The sequence below is a fragment of the Mobula hypostoma genome, chromosome 24 (genome assembly GCF_963921235.1).
Source record: "Mobula hypostoma chromosome 24, sMobHyp1.1, whole genome shotgun sequence".
Classification (NCBI taxonomy): domain Eukaryota; kingdom Metazoa; phylum Chordata; class Chondrichthyes; order Myliobatiformes; family Myliobatidae; genus Mobula; species Mobula hypostoma.
In genome coordinates, this window is record NC_086120.1 from 15,482,983 (window position 1) to 15,507,836 (window position 24,854).

The following is a 24,854-nucleotide window of genomic DNA, read 5'->3' on the forward strand; positions in this document are numbered from 1 at the left end:
CCTTTCTCTGTAACTGAGATTCTCAAGTCCCGGCAACATCCTTGTAAACCTTCTCTGCACTCTTTCAATCTTATTTATATCCTTCCTGTAATCTGGTGACCAAAACTGAACACAATACTCCAGATTCGGCCTCACCAATGCCTTATACAACCTCATCATAACATTCCAGCTCTTATACTCAATACTTTGATTAATAAAGGCCAATGTACCAAAAGCTCTCTTTATGACCCTATCTACCTGTGACGCCACTTTTAGTAAACTTTGTATCTGTATTCCCAGATCCCTCTGCTCTACTGCACTCCTCAGTGCCTTACCATTAACCCTGTATGTTTTACCTTGGTTTGTCCTTCCAAAGTGCAATACTCCACACTTGTCTGTATTAAACTCCATTTGCCATTTTTCAGCCCATTTTTCCAGCTGGTCCAAGTCCCTCTGCAAGCTTTGAAAACCTTCCTCACTGTCCACTACACCTCCAATCTTTGTATCATCAGCAAATTTGCTGATCCAATTTACCACATTATCATCCAGATCATTGATATAGATGACAAATAACAATGGACCCAGCACTGAACCCTGTGGCACACCACTAGTCACAGGCCTCCACTCTGAGAAGCAATTCTCTACTACCACTCTTTGGCTTCTTCCATTGAGCCAATGTCTAATCCAATTTACCACCTCCCCATGTATACCTAGCGACTGAATTTCCCTAACTAACCTCCCATGCGGGACTTTGTCAAAGGCCTTACTGAAGGGGGATATTAGGGGAAGGTTTTTTACTCAGAGAGTGGTTGGTGTGTGGAATACACTGCCTGAGTCAGTGGTGGAGGCAGATACACTAGTGAAACTTAAGAGACTACTAGACAGGCATATGGAGGAATTTAAGGTGGGGGGTTATATGGGAGGCAGGGTTTAAGGGTCGGCACAACAATGTGGGCCGAAGGGCCTGTACTGCGCTGTACTGTTCTATGTTCTATGTTCTATACCAAAGATGTGGGGATTCACAGGTTAAATGACCACTGAAAATTTTCCTGTGTAGGTGGGAGAGGATTTGAGAGGAAATGTGAGAGTCAGTAAATGGTGAAATGGGATGGATGGGACTGTTCTGAGGGTCAGGATTAAATTCAAAGTTAATTTATTATTCAGGGATATATATGTCACCATATACTATCATGAGATTCACTTTCTTTCAGGCACTGCAATACAAAGAAACACAATAGAATCAATGAAAAACTGCACACAACAAAGACGGACAAACAACCAAATTGCAAAAGACAACAAACTGTGTCATACAAAAAAGAAAAAGGAAAAAGGAAAACAAAATAATAATAATGAATAAATAAGCAATAACTATGAAGAACACGTGTTGTAAAGATCATTGTTGGGGTGAGTGAAGCTTCAAGAGCTGATGGTTGAGGGGTAAACTGACGGCTAAATGGTCTCCTACATTGTACAGATATATATAAGTATGAATATCATCAATGCACTGAGACAACATCTTTACTTAACATTACCAGAAGGAAAATAGTAATTTATCACCAATTTCTTGAGGAGAGGCGGTATATGGCCTCATCAGGGTGGACTTGAGTGTAGTCCCACTGACAATCTTTGGCTGTAGTGCACCCTGCATTTAGAACGCACTGCAATAAGTCGACATATTGTATCTCCAGATGAATGTACATCACAATAATCCTAAATTGCAAGAGAAATGAAAAATATTCCATCAGTATGTTATAAAACACATAGGAATGAAATGCATTACGGGCCATGGGAAATCTATTCTGCAGCTAACCTAATATGGCAGAGCTTGATGGTAGTACCAAGTGTTAACAAATGGGAGTGTGTTACTTTGCAAGCAGTAACTTCTTTCTATATGACAAGCACAAAATTTTTGCAGGAAAAAAAGAAATACAAAAATCAATAAATGAAATGATCTGTACTTCCTCTGAGAGACAGTAACTTGGTTGCACGACTAGAGTAAGATGCCACAGGATAAAATCACAGCACTAGCTGGACTTAATTAAACAGGAACATTATGGATGTAACAAAGGTTGCATTTTAAGAGGGGATCCTGCAGATATGGAACTAGTTAAAAGAAACTTGAAAATTATTGCGGAAGTAAGCAGGGTTGGAAACATGGTCTAAATTTCCTAAATCTGTGTTTTGGTTTCTAGAATGTCACTGTTATTGTAAGCTCTGACAATGTCACATCCTAAATACTAACACACAGGATGCTTGAGTTTGTTATTATTAGGAAGGCAGGCATCTCAAGACTTGACCTCCAAGTTCAACTAGAGAAATAACAATTAGTCTTTGTATAGCATTATTTCTCTTTTACTTAAAATTGTCAGCTAGGGTTCAGTGGTAAGAGATTCAAAAGGTTGTGGGTTGAATGCCCACTACTGAGATTTAAGCACATAATGCAGTTCAACATTTCAGAGCAGTGCCAAGGAAGTGGTACACTGTCAGGTAGGCCTTTTGGCCAAGATATTAAGCCAAGGCCTGATGTTCTTCTTGGGCAGTTATATCTCTCAATTAAAATGCATTTATTTGCTGTATGTAGGACTTTCCTGTGTACATATTTATTGGCAGTTGTGTTTTCTTTTATTACACAGATCTCCATTAATTTATTGATACAGGAATGGGTCAGTTGGTCAAAAGGTCTATTTCTATTTTACACTGTAACATATCTCACCCCTCTCCTCTTTGTCAAACTCTTTCCATAAATCTTTCTATTCCATTCTTTCTCATGAGTTTAATCAGCTTTTTCTTAAATGTATCTTTGTATCTAGCCTCAACTGCTGTCCATGTGCTGGAATTAACCACCACATTAATTACTGAGAATCTTTATCTATGTTCTGATCAGTGCCTCTTCAACATATACTGAGTTGGGAGATCAAAACTATGCACTATATTCAAGTTCCAACACATCAAAATAATGGAACAGGGGTTTCAAACCTTTTTTATGCCATGGACCAATACCATTAAGCAGGGGACCATGACCCCAGATTGGAAACTCCTGCCTTAGAACATAATGTCTTGAACACAAATGTGCTAATGGAAGTGCTTTTACTTTAATTGAAGCAAGCACTGTTCTTCACCCGATAGGATCACACATACCTTGCACATTTCCATCATACCAACTTTGCAACCCAGAGCCACTTTCAAAGTCACTGGGATGTGTTGCACACTCACAGGGTCATCCATACAAGTAGGCAGGATCTGCACATTCACTGCCTCCCTCACACTCAACAATTTAACAGACCTTGGCAGTCGGCCCAGTCATATCGAAGGCTTAACGCAAATGTTTCAGGTGTACGAGTGAAAAATATGGAAAATCAACACTGTACAAAAATACTTTTGAACATTATATAGTAAATTCAAATCTGAAAGTCTTAAAAAACTTTAAATGCACACAGTTTAAGAAATATAAACAAACATCAATTGAAGCAACACACACAGAGTTCTGAAGGAATTCAGCAAATTAGGCAGCATTTATGTAGGGAAATGAACAGTCGACATTCCAGGCTAAAACCTGATGCTGAGTTCTGGATGAAGAGTCTTGGCCCAAAATATCAATTATTAATTTCCCACCATAGATGCTGTTTGCTTTGCTGAATTCCTCCAGCATTTAGAGTGTGTTGTTCAAGAACTCCAGCATCTGCAGAATTTCGTGTCTAAACTTCTCCTTAGTTCTTACAGACATTCCCATCTTTTGAAGCCAATGAAAATGACTTCAATAGATGTGAATGACTGTAATGTTCTGTACCTAGATCCCACACCACCAGGTTCGGGAACACTTATTACTTTTCAACCACCAGGCTCTTGCACCTGCATAATCCCTCAATTTCGAGCACAATAACCGTTAGCATGACGCTGTTACATCTTGGGGTGTCAGAGTCAATTCCGGTGCCAATTGTAAGGAGTTTGTACATTCACCCCATAACCACATAGGTGTCCTCCCACAGACCAAAGGCGCACTGGTTAGTAGGTTAAGTAGTCATTGTAAATTACTCTGTGATTAGGCTAGTGTTAAATAGATGGATTGCATGACCGCATGGGTTGTTGGGCTGGAAGGACCTGTGCTGTTTATCTCTAAAAATAAATAAATAAAGTGATGGAATGCGGACATGTTGCCTGTAATTCTTCACGGTCAAATATCCTCACTGGCACTGAACAGATAAGAAAAGCTGTAACAGAGGGATTTTTGAAATTGTGCCATATGGATATTACCAGGTTAGGTCAGGAGGAAATTGGAGCAGTTTAGCACCAGAAATGTTACCTATATCTTTCCCTCATTTACTTATCACGAGTAAAGATAAGGACCCACTGTCACATAGCTGAAAGTTGGAATTGTGACACTAGGAGGGAATTTGTGCAGTAATCTTTGCTCTGCATTTGACAAAACGCTAAAGAACTTCTGAAAAATCACTGCAAAATCTGGCGATCAGACTGGGCCAGCTGTTTACACATTAGTAGAAAGATAGCCACTACTGTCCATGTCACTGCGATGGAAGCCACAGAATTAAGGAATTACACCAAAAGCAACAAAATCGAAATCATGGTAGAACAGTCATCTACAGCAAAGAACTTTTGTATAAAACCTTCCTGAAACAGAAATTCATCCTATAGCCATTACATTTTTGCTCTATTCTGTAATCATTATATTGCAGCAACTAGAAACTCCATCTTATTTTTCATAAGACCTTTTTATAATTCATGCACATATTTAATCATTTTATTCCTGCATCTGATTATTACATATTTAATTAACTGTCCCACATCTGTTTGATCATTCGATATTTAATCATTCTTATTTATGCACATGTTTAATGACATTCAGCCAACTGCAAACATATTTAAATAAATTTGGTCAACTAAAATATCAGAAAGATTTATGACTCACTGAATATTCAGTCAACAATCAAACATGAGGAAAATTGGTTTACCTTCAAATAATATTTTACTGTTGCTAAATATATGCCTCATTCAGCAACACCACTGTGTAAGTTTCGGCACTGTATCTTAAGACAGCGGTCCCTAACAACCGGGCCGCGGACTTGTACCGGGACGCAAAGCATGCGCTACCAGGCCGCGGGGAAACGATATGATTTGGCGATAGGAGACAGCTGCACCTTTCCTCACTCCCTGTCACGCCCAGTGTTGAGACTGAATGCACGCGAGGTCATTACCCGCGCGTCATCCATGTCAGCGCGGGAAAGAGATCAACTCCTCGAGCTTGCAAATGACGGCAGGCTGAAAAGCATGTTTGACATAACATTTCTGCCGGCATTCTGGATCAAAGTCAAGGCTAAATATCCTGAGATAGCCACGAAAGCACTGAAAACGTTGCTTCCATTTCCAACATATCTCTGCAATGAATGCAACGAAAACTAAATTGCGGAATAGACTGGACATGAGGAATCTCCTTCGATTATCATTGTCTTCCATCACCCCTCGATAGGACCGTCTTGTTGCAGGAAAACAAGCCCAGGGTTCTCACTGATTCAGCGATATTGGTGTGTTGCAATGATTTTATATGTTCATATGGGGAAAATATATGCTGTGTGTTTAATATCCAAACGTTACTTAAAATGTGATGATGTTATTGACTTATATAACCATATAACAATTACAGCACGGAAACAGGCCATCTCTGACCTTCTAGTCCGTGCTGAACGCTACTCTCACCGAGTCCCACAGACCTGCACTCAGCCCCTAACCCTCCATTCCTTTCCTGTCTATATACCTATCCAATTTTTCTTTAAATGATAATACCGAACCTGCCTCTACCACTTCTACTGGATGTTCGTTCACCACTTACTACAAGCTCCCATGATAATTGACTTATCGCTATATTCATGCGAGGAAAATATGCGCTGTGTGTTTAATAGTAAATTCGTTAGATAAACCCTTTTAGAAACAAAATTGAGTGTATTAGCCACTTATCACCTATATTGCGTTCGTGATTAACACCCCCCCCAACAGAATCGCCAAAACTGATTTGTCGAAAAAAATCGGCACATTACATGCATGCGCACTGGTGCCTGCGCAAGGCTTTACAGTCATTGTAGTCTATACTGGGGTAAACCCAACCTATTTGACTGCTACTCTTGTTCGTTGGCAACCCTATCACCATCCCCCGCACCCCCCCCCCACCCCGGTCAGCCGGTCCGCAAGAATATTGTTAATATGAAACCGGTCTGCAGTGCGAGAAAGGTCGGGGACCCCTGTCTTAAGACATTCATGTTCATATCTTGGGTCATATCTAATTGGGAAACCTCCCTTCATAACATTTTTCCCAACATTTTAGATCCAAACATAATAATTTATGCTTTTGGGGAAATTCAATGAGGCTTTGATTCCAGAATGGTGCTTGGTTAGTTTGGCAAGGGGTTAAATCAGGCCCTGACAACTGCAGCAGCCTAGATTTGATCTTGACCTGGGATACTGTGTGAAGCTTGCATGATTTTTTTGTGACAACCTGGATGTTCTTGACTCCTCCCACGTCCATAGCTGTGCTGGTATGTTAACTGGGCACTATAAATACACCCCCTCCCCCCAGTGCAGGTTAGTGGCAAAGGAGACAAAGGGGAATTGATTGGCATGTGAGAGAGAGCAGAAGAATAAAAGGAGGAATGGTACTGATGGGATTGCTCTGCTGAGGACCCACATGGACCTCAAAGTCAAGTTTACACAAGTTCAATGACAAACTTGCAGCAGCATTACAGGTACATAGCTTCAGATACACAATGTTCATGTGGAAAAGTATTCAATATAGAACACAATTAGAACAAAACCAAAGTCCGTTATAGTGCAAGGCAGCCATAACATTGCTATACTGAGGTAGTGATTAGCATTGTACAAGTTAGTTCATGAACTGAATGGCTGAAGGGAATTAGCAGTTCTTGAACCTGGTGGTGTTAGACTTCAGACTTCTGTTCCTCCTGCCTGATAGTAGATGAGAGAAAATGGCATAGCCCAGATAGTGAGATCTTTGAAAGTAGATGTTACCTTCCTGAGTCAGCACCTCAAATAGATGAATCCAATAATGGGGAAGGATCTGCCATGTATTAGGCTGAGTCCACTACTCTTCTGATGGGCCAACTGGCCTTCTTGTGTTGTTATGTAAAACAGAGTGATCAAACCACATTTTAGATTATCAAGCTGTCTAGAAAAATTTCACTCCTGATATAACTCTGTTGAATTTTCCATAAGATCATAAAACCAGAGGAGCAGAATTAGGCCATTTGGCCCATTGAGTCTGCTCTGCCTTTCAATCATGGATGATTTCTGATTCAGCAGATTTGAGGATATATCCTGGGCCCAACATATTGATGAAATTACAAAGAAGGCACGACAGCAGCTATATTTCATTCGGAGTTTGAGGAGAGTTGGTATGTCACTATAAGCACAAATTTCTACAGATGTACCGTAGAGAACACTCTAACTGGTCGCATCGCCATCCGATATGGAGGGGCCACTGCACAGGATCAGAAAAAGTTGCAGGAAGTTGTAAACTCAGCCAACTGCATCATGAGTACTTGCCTCCCCTATGTCTAGAACACCTTTAAAAAGGCGGCACTCATCATTACAGAACCCCATCACACAACACGTGCCCTCTTCTCATTGCTACCATCAAAGTGGAGCCTGAAGGCACACACTCAATGTTTCAGCTTCTTACCCTCCAACCATCAGATTTCTGAATGGACAATCAACCCATAAACACTACTTCAGTCTTTTTTCCCTCTCTTTTTGTACTACTTCTTTAACTTAATTCTCTCTTTTACATATACTTTTTATTGTAATTTATATCTTTTATTATTATGTATTGCAATGTAGAGCTGCTGCAAAACAAAACATTTCTACAAATTATGCCGGTGATGTTAAATCTGATTCTGACCAGAAGACATAATAGGAGCAGAATTAGGTCTTTCTGCCTATTGTATCTGCTCTACCATTTGATTATTGTTGATTTATTTTCCTTCTCAATCCTATTCTCCTACTATCTCCCATACTAAACCATCACTTTATATATAATCAGTGACTTGGTCTCCACAGCTGCCTGTGGCAATGAATTCCACTGATTCACCACCTTCTGTCTAAAGAAGATCCTTCTCATCTTATTTCCAAAGGAAGGCCTTCTATCCTGAGGCTGTGCCCTCTGGTCCTAGACTCCCCCACTATTAGAAACATCCCCTCCACAACCACCCTCTCTTGGTCTTACAATGTTTGGTAAGTTTCAATAAGATTCTTCCTCATTCTTCTAAGCTCCCAGAAAGTGCAGGTACAGAGCTATCAAATCCTTTTCATATATTAATCCTTTCATTCCTAAGATTATTCTTGAAAACCTCCTCTAGACCCTATCCAATACCTGCAAATCCTTTCTTAGATAAGGGGCCCAAATTTGCTCACAATACTCCAAATGTGGACTGGCCAATGCCTTATAATGCTGCTGCATTTCATTCTTGCTTTTCCTTCTCAAAATGAATGTTAGTATTGCATTTGTCTTCCATACTACCAACTCAGCTGAAAGTTAAGTTAACCTTTGGAGAAGCCTGCACTGGAACTACAAGTACATTTACATGTCTGATTTCTGAATTTGCTCCTCATTAAGAAAATGGCGTTTACTTTTCTTCTTTCTGGCAAAGAAGATGACTATATACTTCCCTGCACTGTATTCCATCTGCCACTTCACTATTTCTCCTAACCTGTCCCAGATTCCCTGCACCCTCAACACGACCTACCTCACCACCTATCTTTCAATCATCCACAAACTCGGTCACAAAGCCATCAATTGCTTCATCCAGATCATTAGATTAGATTATGAGGACACTCAGTCCTCGTTTATTGTCATTTAGAAATGTATGCATTAAGAAATGTTCCTCCAGAGTGATATCACAAAAAAAAACAGGACAAACCAAAGACTAACACTGACAAGACCACATAATTATAACATATAGTTACAGCAGTGCAAAGCAATACCATAATTTGATAAAGAGCAGACCATGGGCACGGTAAAAAAAGTCTCAAAGTTCCGATCGACTCCCGATAGTCCCGATAGCAGGCGGTAAAAGGGGGAAACTCTCCCTGCCATAAACCTCCAGGCGCCAACAACTGCCGATTATTTGGAAGCACCCAACCACAGCCGACTCTGAGTCCATCTGAAAACTTCGAGCCTCTGACCAGCCCCTCCGATACAGACTCCCGAGCACCGTCCTCCGCCCAGCGCTTCGACCCCACCCCGGCTGCCAAGCAACAAGTAAAGCCGAGGACTCAGGGCCTTCTCCTCCGGAGATTGTGGATCACACAGTAGCAGTGGCAGCGAAACAGGCATTTCAGAAGTTTCTCCAGATGTTCCTCCGTGCTCTCACGTCTGCCTCCATCAAATCAGGATTGTGCACGGCATCCTACTTGACAGATAACAGATATTATTCACCGGAGCAGCTGCTGTGCGCTGCGTCACGCTGCTATCTTCTCCTCCTTCATCCAAATCATGTTACCTATTTTTCCTGTGCAGTTATTAACTATGTATAATGAATGCAAAGTGAGCATTTATCTTCATCCTGCTTCTAATGGTTTTGTTCTGATTTATGAAACTGAACGTGGAAGCAACGATCTACTGCTTTCTGATGGAGTTAAAATTTGGAAATCTTTCAGCTGTGACCATTCTAGGCTTCTCCTACCACCATATTTAGTACCAGCACACCAGATTTGATGGAATCTCTTGGTACACTGTAACGACAGCGCTTGAAAAAGTTCTGATGCCAGAACATGACATGACATGGTGGTGATTCAGTATGCCTCAACCACATGGTTGACCCATAGCAAGGAGTAGAAAACTACCAGATAATGAGTGTGGGCTTTTCACTGGGAACACATCTTGAGAACAAATTAAAACACCCGTTAAACTTCAGCATGCTTCACTTCAAAATTCTTTGAAATATTTTGATGTAGAAAAGCAATAAAGCTGACAGGACGGAACTCCAGCCGCCCGTGTTCCATCCTGAACTCTGGTGTAAGAGTACAGTATATGCACGTTCCTCCTGTGCCCACATGGGTTTCTGCAGGATTCTCCAGTCTCCAGCCCCATCCCAAAGGCATACAAGTTGGTAAATTAATTAGCCAATGTGAATTGCCCCTGGCATGTGGGTGAGTTACAGACTCTGGGGGAAATCAATGGGAATTTGACGAAAATTATAGGATTACTGTGGCATTAGTTTAAATGGGGACCATTTGGTTGGTGCAGGCCCCGTGGACCAGAAGGTCAGGTTCATGGCTGTATGACTGTATTCTATAAATACAAAAAAATCACATTTATTTTGTAGTTTGATGCCACTAAATGCAGCTCTGAACTGAAAATAGAGTATCAGTTTTGTTCTCTCCTTTTCAGTGCCAATGAAACAGGTTTCCTTTTATACTGGCATTCTAAAGGCAACCCATTTCAGTCACTAATCAATCATGCCACTAATTGGAAGTGACTGCATATTCTTCAACTACTAGGATAGAAAGCATACCAAGGTTGTTACTCCGTGTGCACTGACTGCAGAAAGGGGAGTATCAGTTTCAGTCCCCAGGCTTTGTAATCCAATTCTTCGATTTGCACTAAACCGTTTTTTTTACCCCTTCTGCTGCTGAGACCTGGTATTTACTTGAAAAAATAAGCTTTCAGTTCTCCGAGAATTGCCCAGGAAAATTTGCAAGTAATCTCTCTGTTCATAAGGATTTTGAGACTATCTTTCTGAACTTTTACAATGCTGTTATATCATATTTCTGTATGATTACCTAGGGTACAACAACTCTACCAATACCTCAGCCCAACCTTACATGGTTACTTGAAGACTAATACTGTGTGGAATACAACACTCTAGGCAGGACTTTGATCACAGGTTCCTATTTTTTCTCCAAGTGAAGACAGAAAATGATAGTGATCAGGAAACGTTACTGTCATTCGAGGATGGAAGCCAATTATGGCAGTGCTCTTGGTCTTGATATTCGCATCATTTAAAGGCTGGAGGAGAAAGTGTTGGGGATTGGTATCTCATACCACAGCAGTGGAATAAAACTTCGGTTGGATTATCTACTTTCAGGATATAAAAGAGAAATCCTGGCAGATTCAAAAATGTAAATTTGTTTTATTGCAGTCTATAGGAGTAGAGCTGAAAAATATATTTGAAAACAATGCCACTCCCATAGCAATGGAAAGAAAAAGGCAATCTGGTTATGAAAGAAACAATGATTTCCTTTGGATTTATTTGGAAACATTAAGCTGTCCTGAAGGTTGTCAATAACATTATTCATAACTAGAGAACAACACAATGCTGATTTGTCAAGTAGGTGTTTGTTGAATACATTTAAAATCAAGCTTTGAATGTCTGAGAAATCTCAGAGTACATTAACAATAGTGAAAGAAATGCTGGAATCCATTATTAGGGACAAGGTAACAGTACTTAGAAATCATAATATGACTGGGCAGAATCAACACATGAAAAGGATCTTATGTTTAATAAATGTGTTGGAGCTTTATAAAGATTGCGGCTGACAGGATAGATATGGGTAAACTATAGGAGGTGCATTCAGATTTTCAATGAACAGTTGAAAAACTATTAAAAGGCATTGTACAAAATTAAATTGACAATCCTTGTATGAACTGAGCATTGGCTAATAGACCAAAGAAACACAAGAAATGGGACACTTTGGTTGAAAACTGAAAATTATTAGGAAGTGCAAGGAGTGACAGTATTTGAACCTCAGCTATCTACAACCAACATCAGTAAGTCGGATGAGATTTGTACAGTGATGATACAAAACTGGATGGAAGGTTAAGCTGCGATGAGAATGCAGTGGACTACAAAAGGGCATTTGCAGGAAAAGAACATGGCAGATATAGGATAATGTGGGGAAAGATAAAGTTCTCCACTTCAGATGGAAAATAGAAGGAAAATAGTAGTTTAGATAGCTAAAATAGTGAGAAATGTTGGCAGAGCGAGGGATCTGTGTATTCTCATTGATGAATCACAGAAAGTTAATATGTAGCCTCAATTATGTAAGTGAATGGAAAATGAATCTGCACAGAGAAGAGTGCAAGAATAAAGATGACTTACTAAAGGAGCTTTCAGAGATGACACCTGGAGCATTCAGCAGCTCTGGTCTCCCTACCTAAGGAAAGGTATCCTTGGATCAGATGGGGTTGAATAAAAAACTCAATCCACCTATTTTTCAAACAAGGGGATTGTCCTGTGAGGAGGAGGATGCCTGTATTCTCATTGGTTCAGAAGAATGAGAGGTGATTTCATTGTGTGGCATAATAATCTTTCCTGCACATTGGGAAATCCAGAACAAGGGATCAGTCTGAGCAAAAAGGATTAGCCATTCAGGACAGAGATAAAGAGAAACCTCTTCAGTGGTTGACTGGAATTCTCCAATGCATTATTTCTTCTCTTGGGTGCCTTTAGTGGTCACTGTTTGGTATGTGTTGATGAGTGGACAGCAGTTGAGAGCAAGTCTATGCTTGCTAGTGTTAAATAGCAATATGACCCTCACACTAAGGCTCCACATGTAATGAGGTGACAATGTAAGAAGCTCTCCTGCTTTGCTCATGGTGATGCCAAACTAGCCAATGAGCTAATCAATTTCTTTGCTCGCTTTGGTAAAGACAGTAAGGAACCACTGACGAGGGGATTAATATCGAAGGGAGGATCTGCGCCGACACTCAACATACATGAGGAGAGGCTTGTACTCCATAACGTTAACACACATAGAGAAATGGGGCCAGGCAGCGTACACGGACTGGTCGTCAGGGACCGCGACGACCAGCTGGTGGAAGTTCTGATGGGTATTTACAACCTCTTACTGTCCCAGGCTACGGCTCCGGCATAATTCAAAGCAGCAACCATCATACCAATCCCCAAAGTGTCAGCGGCAACACAGACTGGTGCCACAGTTATCAAGTGCTTGGAATGACTGGTTATGTCCCATATCAAGAATGTAATCCCAGCTACCTTGGACCTGCACCAGTTTGCCTAATAAATAAATAAAGGCATCCGTTAGTCTTGCAAGACCATGGATCTGTGCCTGGAAAGTCTTCACTCTCCAGGGCGCAGGCCTGGGCAAGGATGTATGGAAGATTGGCAGTTGCCTATGCTGCAAGTCTCCCCTCTCCATGACACCGATGTTGTCCAAGGGAAGGGCAAAGGCTGATACAGCTTGGCACCAGTGTTGTCGCAGAGCACTGTGTGTTTAAGTGCCTTGCTCAAGGACACAACACGCGCTGTCTCGGCTGGGGCTCGAACTCACGACCTTCAGATCGCTAGTCCAATGCCTCAACCACTTGGTCACGTGCCCACACCAGTTTGCCTACAAGGATCTATTTGCCTACAATAGATCAGCTGAAGACGCCATTTCTATTGCCCTTCATACTGTCTTGGAACAGCTGGAGCACAAAGACACCTACTTCAGGATGCTTTTCATTGATTACAGCTCGGCCTTTAACACCATACTACCAAACATGCTGACTGTTCGACTGGTGCAGGAACCACAACCTATCACTCAACCTCAAGGTGACAAAATAAATGATAATTGACTTCTGGAAGACAAGAGGTCCCAAACAAGCCCCACTATTCATAAACGGTGAGGTAGTGGAAAGGGTCTCCAGTTTGGGGACTAACCTCAAGGTCCATCAACACAACCTCAATAGTAGGGAAGTCAGAACAGTGACTATACTACCTGAGGTGTTTAAGGAGAGTTAACCTGCCCCAAACTTTGTTGGTCAACTTTTATCGATGCGAGGTAGAAAAGATACTGACATATGGAATGACAGTGTGGTACTTTAGCTGCAGCAAGAGAGATCACAAATCAGCTCCAGGCCTGGAGACAATCTGCAACTATCGATGCCTACAGCGAGCTTGCAACATCATTAAAGACCCATCTCATCCCAGACGCTGTCTTTTCAATCTCCTGCTATCAGAAAGAAGATACAGAAACATCTTACCCAAGACAGTAAGGCTGTAAAGCAGCTTCTTCCTGAGGGTTGTTGTGCAGTTGAATAATGCTACACCCCAGCTTGCGATGGCCTTTGAGTGTTACGGATTATCAAAGTCACTTGTTGCATGTAAATATGAGAACTTAAAAAAAAATATTATTAAGCCGTCCAGCATGCATTGCAAATATCGGGTTTACAGGGACTGGAGTAGCATCCCAATCTCGTTGTTCTGAGCAATGACAATAAAGTTCTATTCTATTCTAAGTAAGCATAAGTCATCTATAGGAAGAGGCGCAGTCGACGTTTCAGGCCGAGACCCTTCGTCAGGACTAACTGAAGGAAGAGTGAGTAAGGGATTTGAAAGCTGGAGGGGGAGGGGGAGATGCAAAATGATAGGAGAAGACAGGAGGGGGAGGGATAGAGCCGAGAGCTGGACAGGTGATAGGCAAAAGGGGATACGAGAGGATCATGGGACAGGAGGCCTAGGGAGAAAGACGGGGGGGGGGTGACCCAGAGGATGGGCAAGAGGTATATTCAGAGGGACAGAGGGAGAAAAAGGAGAGTGAGAGAAAGAATGTGTGCATAAAAAGGAGTAACAGCTGGGGTACGAGGGGGAGGTGGGGCCTAGCGGAAGTTAGAGAAGTCAATGTTCATGCCATCAGGTTGGAGGCTACCCAGACGGAATATAAGGTGTTGTTCCTCCAACCTGAGTGTGGCTTCATCTTTACAGTAGAGGAGGCCGTGGATAGACATGTCAGAATGGGAATGGGATGTGGAATTAAAATGTGTGGCCACTGGGAGATCCTGCTTTCTCTGGCGGACAGAGTGTAGATGTTCAGCAAAGCGGTCTCCCAGTCTGCGTCGGGTCTCACCAATATATAAAAGGCCACATCGGGAGCACCGGACGCAGTATATCACCCCAGTCGACTCACAGGTGAAGTGATGCCTCACCTGGAAGGACTGTTTGGGGCCCAGAATGGTGGTAAGGGAGGAACAGTAAGGGCAAGTGTAGCACTTGTTCCGCTTACACGGATAAGTGCCAGGAGGGAGATCAGTGGGGAGGGATGGGGGGGGGACAAATGGACAAGGGAGTTGTGTAGGGAGCGATCCCTGCGGAATGCAGAGAGAGAGGGGGGGAGGGAAAGATGTGCTTAGTGGTGGGATCCCGTTGGAGGTGGCGGAAGTTACGGAGAATAATATGTTGGACCCGGAGGCTGGTGGGGTGGTAGGTGATATATTATTCTCCGTAACTTCCGCCACCTCCAACGGGATCCCACCACTAAGCACATCTTTCCCTCCCCCCCCTCTGCATTCCGCAGGGATCGCTCCCTACACAACTCCCTTGTCCATTCGTCCCCCCCATCCCTCCCCACTGATCTCCCTCCTGGCACTTATCCGTGTAAGCGGAACAAGTGCTACACATGCCCTTACACTTCCTCCCTTACCACCATTCAGGGCCCCAAACAGTCCTTCCAGGTGAGGCATCACTTCACCTGTGAGTCGACTGGGGTGATATACTGCGTCCGGTGCTCCCGATGTGGCCTTTTATATATTGGTGAGACCCGACGCAGACTGGGAGACCGCTTTGCTGAACATCTACACTCTGTCCGCCAGAGAAAGCAGGATCTCCCAGTGGCCACACATTTTAATTTCAAAAACATCCCATTCCCATTCTGACATGTCTATCCACGGCCTCCTCTACTGTAAAGATGAAGCCACACTCAGGTTGGAGGAACAACACCTTATATTCCGTCTGGGTAGCCTCCAACCTGATGGCATGAACATTGACTTCTCTAACTTCCGCTAGGCCCCACCTCCCCCTCGTACCCCAGCTGTTACTCCTTTTTATGCACACATTCTTTCTCTCACTCTCCTTTTTCTCCCTCTGTCCCTCTGAATATACCTCTTGCCCATCCTCTGGGTCACCCCCCCCCGTCTTTCTCCCTAGGCCTCCTGTCCCATGATCCTCTCGTATCCCCTTTTGCCTATCACCTGTCCAGCTCTCGGCTCTATCCCTCCCCCTCCTGTCTTCTCCTATCATTTTGCATCTCCCCCTCCCCCTCCAGCTTTCAAATCCCTTACTCACTCTTCCTTCAGTTAGTCCTGACGAAGGGTCTCGGCCTGAAACGTCGACTGCGCCTCTTCCTATAGATGCTGCTTGGCCTGCTGCGTTCACCAGCAACTTTGATGTATGTTGCTTGAATTTCCAGCATCTGCAGAATTCCTGTTGTTTAAGCATAAGTCATGCTAATTATGTCATATAGGAGAGAACCAATGGCCCGTGCCAGCTCCAACAACAATCCTATTAAAAACACAAGAAATTCTGCAGATGCTGGAAACCCAACACAACATACACAAAATGTTGGAGGAGTTCAGCAGGTCAGGCAGAATCTGTGGAAATGAACAAGCAGTCAGCAATTCGAGCAGAGATGCTTCTTCAGGACTCCATTAGCTGCCCCTTAATATCCGTGGCAGCCCTGTTATGTTATTTGTCTTCACAGGCTCATCAAGACCCATTTGATTCTTTTGCCACTTACCTACATTAAGGAGTAATTTACAGGAGGCAGCTAACTTACCAGCGCATAGAAACTGAAGTACCTGACAGAAACCTCGTGGTCACAAGGAAAGCATGCAAACTCCACACAGGTATTACCCGACGTCTGGATTCAACCAGCATCCCTGGATTTGAGAGGCAGTTGCGATAGGTGGTGCACCCCATGCTGCCTAAGTTCAGCTGGTATTTTCAAGAGAACGAAAGGAAACTGGAGTAATAAACCCTTTTAAAGAGAGGTCATATATTCTGAATACACCTTCAATTAATTCCATACATTCATTAGAATGTGTGAGTGATAGATGACTGATTGCCAGCAGGAAAAAGACTTTATTTATGTCTCTTTAATTCAAGTAGGCTGAACATTTTTATGTCACTTGTATTTCAAACACCTCTGTCAACGCTTTCATATAAATAATATACTGTTTCTTCGTGAACTGTTGGCAGAGGTCGAGGACGAGACTGTAAAATCATTCACTTGTGTCAAATCATTCTTGTACTACTTCAGTAAATCTTGTATGCAAGGTTCTCAGTGTAGGTAAAGAAAGAAAAGGAACTTAAAGAGGAGGAAATTTTACAGCAGCCTTGCTTCATAGCTTTATTGAAGAAAATGATATGCTTTGTTTTTGTTTTACTACGGACACTCTCTGGACAGCTGCCCACTGATGTCAAGTAGAGGGAGTGTCCATTGAGGATTGTTTGTGTGAAGATCAGGGGTGAGTTTATTCAGACCTGAAAGCCAATTGACAGTAGACTCCCAGCTTGTGACATTTGTACTCCTGGCTTCAGGTGTGACCTCCTGGGAGCGAGCAGCTAAAACAGACAAGGCATAAAATGATTCAGGCAAATGGATTGGGCAAGAAATTTGGCATGTGCACAAAGGTTTAAACGACCTAATTCTGTGATGTATGACTCCATGAATATGAGTTTGAAAAAGCCAAATGAATTCCCACTATTGGATTTGAGTTTCTCCTTAGAACTGATGTCAGTAGAGTGATTAATTCAGAGAATATTTGATGGTCTCTCTGTTGGTAATAAAACTGCCATAATATTAGAAATATTCATAGTGAAGTTATTATTTTCTTCTGTACCACAGTGGCTTGTGACTCGGCAACCCATCCCCCATCACTGACATGTGGCTCCAGTTAGCCCTTAGCCATTGTCCAAGTCTGAATCAGACAGTCTGCAACCTTAGGGTCCTATCTGACCCTGACCTGAGCTTTTGACCCCAAATCACCTCCTTCATCAAAAGAGCCACACTTTCACCTCTGTAATGTCAGCTCCATCTGAGCTGAAATCTATATCCTGCTGATGTGTTTTTGTTACCTTCAGATTTACTGTGTCTGTGCATGTCTAACAATTTTACCATCTTTTATAACCCTGTTTTTATTCAAAGCCCTGTTGCCTGTATTCTAACTCATCTCAAGTCTACTGCTGTGATTGATGAACTGTATTAGTTCCTACAATAATTCTCAGCTGCGTGTTCAAACCCTCACAGAGCTGAGTGTCACTTGTCTTATGTCACCTCCGCCAGTCCTACACCCATTGAGATCTCTGCATTCTTCCAACTCAGACCTTTGGGCCCGTCTGCCACCTACTTTCCTCCACTATTAGAGCCCATGCTTTTGGTTTTAAGTTGTTAACTTTCTGCCTACAGCCTTCCCATTTGTTTTTCTCTCTCACACTCACTTAGCCTCCTAAGACCTACCCGAGCCAAGCTTTTCTTGAACTATCTAATTATCTTTTTCTTTGACATGAAATTAGATCTTTTTCATGACCATAAACATTTCTTCATTTATAAATTATTTAAAAAATCTAAGCGGATGTAAATAATGACATTGTTTTAAGGGAAACCAGCTGCATTCATTACGGATTTGATAGATGCTTTTAGGGAGGCGATATTTCCATCAGGAAGTGAAATGGTGGGTGGGCAAGAACCAGATATATTGATAGACCATTGATGCCACCTGCTCTATGCTAATGCTGGTAAATCATTTTCTTTTCATTTTGATCACCAGTATTTTGTGCACAGCAAAGGAGGAAGAACAGAGCGAGATAAATTTTCAAGATGTTTAATTGCAGCAAGGCTCAACTATCAGTATTCTCTAGCCATGAAGTAAAACTTGAATGAAGACTTGGACCTAGAAATCATTCCCAGCTGTACAATGTGATATTTCCATTTCACTAATGTATCTTGAGTGACATTAACCAAGCTTTGCTCTGAGCAATTTTCTGTTGTGGACTTAAAGTAACTAAGAACCAACTCAATCAGGTATTACATATCACCCCCTCAAGATAAACAGTGTTATGTATATGTATGTCTGTGACTGCTTTAACCAGGTTGACATTGACTTTGCCCAGATGGGATGGGAGAAGGCGCCTGTCACTGTGGCATTATGATTGGCAGCAATGTAGAATAGTCATCTCATTTACATTCAAAGTGGCAACCCTGACAAATTAGTTGGGACCACACACGTATACACACGCACACTTATCCCTTTACACAGATGACAACCCTGCACGCACACATTCATGAAGGCACCACAGTGGATTCACAGATTGGTAATGAGGGCAGTATTATGTTGACTGATTTTCATCCAGGCATGCAAAAGCACTCCAGCTAAGATTACCTCCCCCCCACCCCCCACCAACAATTGAATATGCATGCTTTACATTTGTGTGTACAGTCCCAGAATGCATTGACTCACTATTGAGTAGTTTTCACACAATAAAGTTTTCATCTGCAAAGCTAATGTCAAAACTAATTGAGGTCAAAACTCTTCTAAACTTTTATGTTAACGCATTAACATTTCAGTCGAATAACAAAAATACCATGGAGACATTGCATAGCATTACAATCTCATTAAAAATAAGAAACGGAATTATTAAAAAGATTATCTTAACTGATAATGATATAACATTTGGAAGAGTTTGAATCACAGTCACTGCATTTACCTTCCACCTACGAAAAGGGTCCTGTTTACTTTCAGTATCCGTTGAAAATCTAGCCTCTCTGTAAGGCCAGGGCTTGCTCCTGGTCCATTTCCGACAAAGACTATGCTGTGCTTCATGTCTGTGGAGAAAGAAATGGCTTCTGAATAGGGTGTTGTGATGCTTATTTTCTCTTCTTCCTCTAATGAATGCTGGTTAATATTTCGCGCTTGGGAGCCCAAATCCAATTTCACTGTTTGAGCCCAGACAGTTTTACCCTGACATTTATTTCCAGCAAGAGTCAATGGATTGTGAAAAAGGATCCCAATAAAATGGAGTCTTCTTGGCTGAGATCACTTCACTTAGTGCTGACCAGACCTGATTGGTACTTGGTTCATTTCTGTCACTTGTAATGCAAAAAGCTTTGCTTACATGTTATCTAGACAGGTAAGTACATTGAAGTACTACAAATGAAAAACAAAACAGAATACAGAATATAGCGTTACTGAGAAAGTACAGTGCAGGTAGACAAATAAAGTGCAAATGTTCAGCAGTGTGCAGAAAGCAAAGGCTTCCAAATAGGATATTTTGAAAGCCTAGAATGTATGGAAATAAGGATAGCACCAATTTTAGCAAGGAATAAATTTAAGCATAAAGTACAGTGCTAATTCTGATATGGGTCTCTATTGTGGACCGAGAGTGGGAAGGGAGCAAGGAGAAGGGAATCATAATTGCAAAAAGGGGAAGGGCGAAGGGAGGGTGCAGGAAGCACCAGAGAGACATTCTGTAATGATTAATAAATCAATTTTTTGTAATTAAATTATCTTGTCTGGTATCTCAAGGCAGGGTATACCTGCATCCACCCTGGCACTCCTTCTCTGTCACCTGTCCCACAACCCTCATGTGGCACTCCACCCCATCATTCCCAACATCCTTTGCTCTCGCCAGATTTACCAACACTCTCTCTGCTCCATGTTAATATATACAGCAATGTGCAGAAGTCTTAGGCACCCTAGCTATATATATGTATCCAAGACTTTTGCGCAATACTGTATCTTAAACCATAATGGTCATGGTTCAAGGCCATTATCCCAGCTTCAATTCCAAAAGTGTATTCCATTATTGCAATCCAAGCAACACACACAAAATCCTGGAGGAACTCAGCAGGCCAGGCAGCATCTATGGAAAAGAGTACAGTCGACGTTTCGGGCCGAGACCCTTCATCAGGACTGGAGAAAAAATGATGAGGAGTCAGAGTAAGAAGGTGGGCGGAGGGGAGGAAGAAACACAAAGCGATAGGTGAAACCGGGAGGAGGCGAGGGGTGAAGTAACGAGCTGGAAATTTGAATGGTGAAAGAGATACAGGGCTGAAGAAGGGGGAATCTGACAGGAGGGGACAGAAGGTGGGAAGAAAGGGAAGGGGGAGGAGCACCACAGGGAAGTGATGGCCAGGTAAGGAGAAAAAATGAGAGAGGGAAATGGGAATGGAATGGTGAAAGGAGGGGGACATTACGGGAAGTTTGAGAAATCAACGTTCACGCCATCAGAATCAGGTTTATCATCACCGGCATGTGACATGAAGTTTGTTAACTTAGCAGCAGCAGTTCAATGCAATACATACTCTAGCAGAGAGAGAAAAAAGATAAAATAAAACATAATAACAAATAAACAAGTAAATCAATTACGTATATTGAATAGGTTATTAAAAAATGTGCACAAACAGAAATACTGCGTATTAAAAAAAAGTGAGGTAGTGTCCAAAGCTTCAATGTCCATTTAGGAATCTGATGGCAGAGGGGGGGCTACCCAGATGGAATATATCACATTGCTCCTCCAACCTGAATGTGGCTTTATCGTCACAGTAGAGGAAGCCATGGACTGATGTGTTGAAATGGGAATGGAAAATGGAATTAAAATGGGTGGCCACTGGGAGATCACGCTTCTTCTGGCGGACGGTGAATAGATGCTCAGTGAAGTGGTCTCCCAATCTATGTCGGGTCTCACCGATGTACAGGAGGCCACACTGGGAGCACCACATACAGTAGATGACTCCAAGAGATTCACAGGTGAAGTGTCCCCTCACCTGGAAGGACTGTTTGAGGACCTGAATGGTAGTGAGGGAGGAGGCATAGGGGCAGGAGTAGCACCTGTTCCGCCTGCAGTGGTAAGTTCAAGGAGGGAGATCAGTGGTGAGGGATGAATGGACCAGGGAGTCACGTAGGGAGCGATTCCTGCCAAAAGCAATAAGTGGGTGGGAGGGAAAGATGTGCTTGGTGATTGGATCCCGTTGGAGATGACGGAAGTTAAGGAGAATTATGTGCTGGATACAGAGTCTGGTGGGGTAGTAGGTGAGGGCAAGAGGAACCCTATCCCTGGAGGGGTAGCGGGAGGATAGGGTGAGGGCAGGTATGCGCGAAATGGAAGAGATCCGGTGAGGGCAGTGTTGATGGTGGAGGAAGGGAAGCCCCTTTCTTTGAAGAAGAAGGACTTCTCCTTCGTTCTGGAATGAAAAGCCTCATCCAGAGAGCATATGCGGCTGAGACGTTGGAATTGAGAGAAGGGGATAGCATTTTTATTAGTAACAGGGTGGGAAAAGACATAGTCGAGGTAGCTGTGAAAGTCAGTGGGTTTATCATAGACATCAGTAGATAAGCTGTCTCCAGCGATAGAAACAGAGAGATCACAAAAGAGAAGGGAGATGTTGGAAATGGACCAGGTAAACTTGAGGGTAGGGTTGAAGTTGGATGCAAAGTTGATGAAGTTGACGAGTTTCACGTGGGTGCAGGAAGCAGCACCAATGCAGTCGTCGATGCAGTGTAGGAAAAGTGTGGAACGGTCACCAGTGTTGGCTTGGAGCCTAGACTGTTCCAAGTAGCCTCCGACCTGATGGCATGAACATTGATTTCTCGAACTTCTAGTAATGCCTTCCCTCTCCACTACTATTCCCTATTTCTACTTCCTTCTCTCAACTTATCTCTTTACCTGCCCATCGCCTCCCTCTGGTGCTCCTCCCCTCTTTTCTTTCTTCCACGGCCTTCTGTCTTCTCCTATCAGATTCCACCTTCTCCAGCCCTGTATCACTTTCACCAATCAACTTCCCAGCTCTTTACTTCACCCCTCTTCCCACCTCCCGGTTTCACCTTTCACCTTGTGTTTCTTCCTCCTCTCCCCCCACCTTCTTACCCTGACTTCTCATCTATTTCTTCTCCAGTTCCGATGAAGTTGGACCAAAACATCACCTGTACTCTTTTCCAGAGATGCTGCCTGGCTGGCTGAGTTCCTCTAGCATTTTGTGGGTATTGCTTGGATTTCCAGTTTCTGCAGATTTTCTCTTGTTTGTGATTGCAATTGAAGAACCTGGTTCTTCTTTCCAACTATGATGGGTGTAGGTAGGGTCAATGAGATTCCAGCAGTGATGGATGCGGGTTTGATTTCAACAGTGAAGAGAAATCTGGATATGTACATAGATGGGAAGGGTATGGAGGGTTATGGTCCAGGTGCAGGTTGATGGGACCAGGTAAATTAAAAATTCAATATGGAGCAGATGAGCCGAAGTGCCTGTTTCTGTGCTGTAGTGTTCTATGGCTCTAACTGTCTTCCTTCTTCCTCTGATCTTTATGGGGGATATCATTATGTTGCTTCCAACTTGTGTGACATTCCAGGTCCAGCCTGATCCCTGCTTAAGTACCAGCAGACCATTTTCCTTCTAATGAATGGGCGTAGGCGTAATCCTAATCCTTCACAAATCTGGGCATGCTGGACACCCGGCTGATCTAATGACTTTTCCACTACAGGTTCATGCAAATTACAGCATGGAAGGTTTAGAATGATTTTCTACTGAAGCAGAGCTGAGCTGGAGGTGCCTGATGGATTAGTGCAGTCAGGTGCTCTCCCTACCATTCTGTACCTGACTAGGGGAAATTGAACGCTCTAGCCTACAATGAAATTAACTATTTTTGAGACATTCAGCAATTGATCTGTGGTCACTGAATAGGTAACTCTCAGAAGAATTTAAAACCACATCTAATGTTTCTCGCCTTGTTTGATGGATTCGGTAGTAACACACAAAATGTTGGAGGAAATCAACAGGTCAAGCAGCATCTATAGAAAGGAATAAATAGCAGTGTTCTGGGCTGAGGCTTTTCATCGGGACTGGAAAGGAAGGGGAAGAAGCCATATCATAAAATAAAAGTGGTGATTATTCCGACAGAATCAAGTTTCAGTAGTTCTACCAACTGGCACGCACAAAGTACATCAAAAGTAGAGCTTTTAAGTTTAAATTGGATGCGCCCATGAGTGAGAGCCAGAGCTATGCCAACTAGCATTGAAAATGCAAACCATTGCAGATTCTGAAATAAAAAACCAGAGAATGGTGGAAATATCCAGCAGGTCAGACAGTATCTTTGAAGAAAGAAACAGAATTAATGCTTACAAGTTGATGCCCTGATGAAGGGCTTATAAACCTGAAGTGTTAACCCTATTTATGCCTGCTGCCCGATCTGCGGAATATTTCCAAGGTTTACTGGATTTTAGGCTGACAAGTGTAGTCAAGTTATTTGGGAATTAATATCAAATGTAGAGTAGCGACTTACTGCATAATGAAGAGTTATATGTAACACAAATACAGATACTTTAATATGATTTTTAAATTTGCTTAAGTACTGATTCTACATTTCAAGCACCAAACAAAGTAAGTGGATTCAGCTACTGATCAGTGTTGCCTGCCAAACAGGTAACTGGTTTGAACTGAACTCTGAATGGCTTGTATCTCAGGCATACTCCCTACACTATTCTCATGGCCACATTAATCTTCCGTGGCCACACAGTTCCCAAGAACCCTAAGGCCACACTGTCACATTTATTCCGTGAAGTGAAGCAACTACAAGTAGTTACTGGGCCTCAGGAGACAAAACCTGCAGTTCAACCCCAGACTGTTCTGATGGGCTTTCAACATGTAGTGTCAAAGGCTTTTTACAACTGCTTCTGACATTTAAAAGTTAAAATAGATGCATATAATTAAAACACATAATTATTCACTTAAAATATATCTGACATCAATTAATTAAACATGAATAAACAAAAATTGAAAAAAAAACATCAAACAATCTCTTTTCAAACTCAGCAACTGAGGGCATGATTCAAAGTAGAACTGTCTCATCAGCTTGGGACTCAGAGTCTCTACAAGCCCAGTGGTACAACAAGAGGTCACATGGGCTGGTGAATGACACCCCTTCCCCAACACTCGCTGTATTCCCATGATGAAATGTGGAAGTCCATTACGCGCGGCAGCCAGCTGACGGTTCTCCACGGAAGTAGTCACATGTTTAAGAATTAGAATCAGAATCAAGTTTAATATCACTGGCATATGTTGTAAAATTTGTTGATTTGTGCAGC

The 24,854-nt window shown here is 42.4% G+C and overlaps 1 protein-coding gene across 3 annotated transcripts in view; it reads right to left on the reverse strand.

Annotated features, from left to right (window-relative positions):
- sema6bb (sema domain, transmembrane domain (TM), and cytoplasmic domain, (semaphorin) 6Bb) overlaps positions 1–24,854 on the reverse strand; it is a 576,599-nt gene that overhangs the window by 282,233 nt on the left and 269,512 nt on the right. For 2 of the 3 annotated variants that reach the window (XM_063032161.1, XM_063032162.1), the window contains one exon: positions 19,485–19,602. In XM_063032161.1, the coding sequence (XP_062888231.1) occupies positions 19,485–19,602 (118 nt within the window). Of the gene's footprint in view, positions 1–19,484; positions 19,603–24,854 lie in introns of those variants that run through there. The other variant, XM_063032163.1, reaches the window with a different exon arrangement.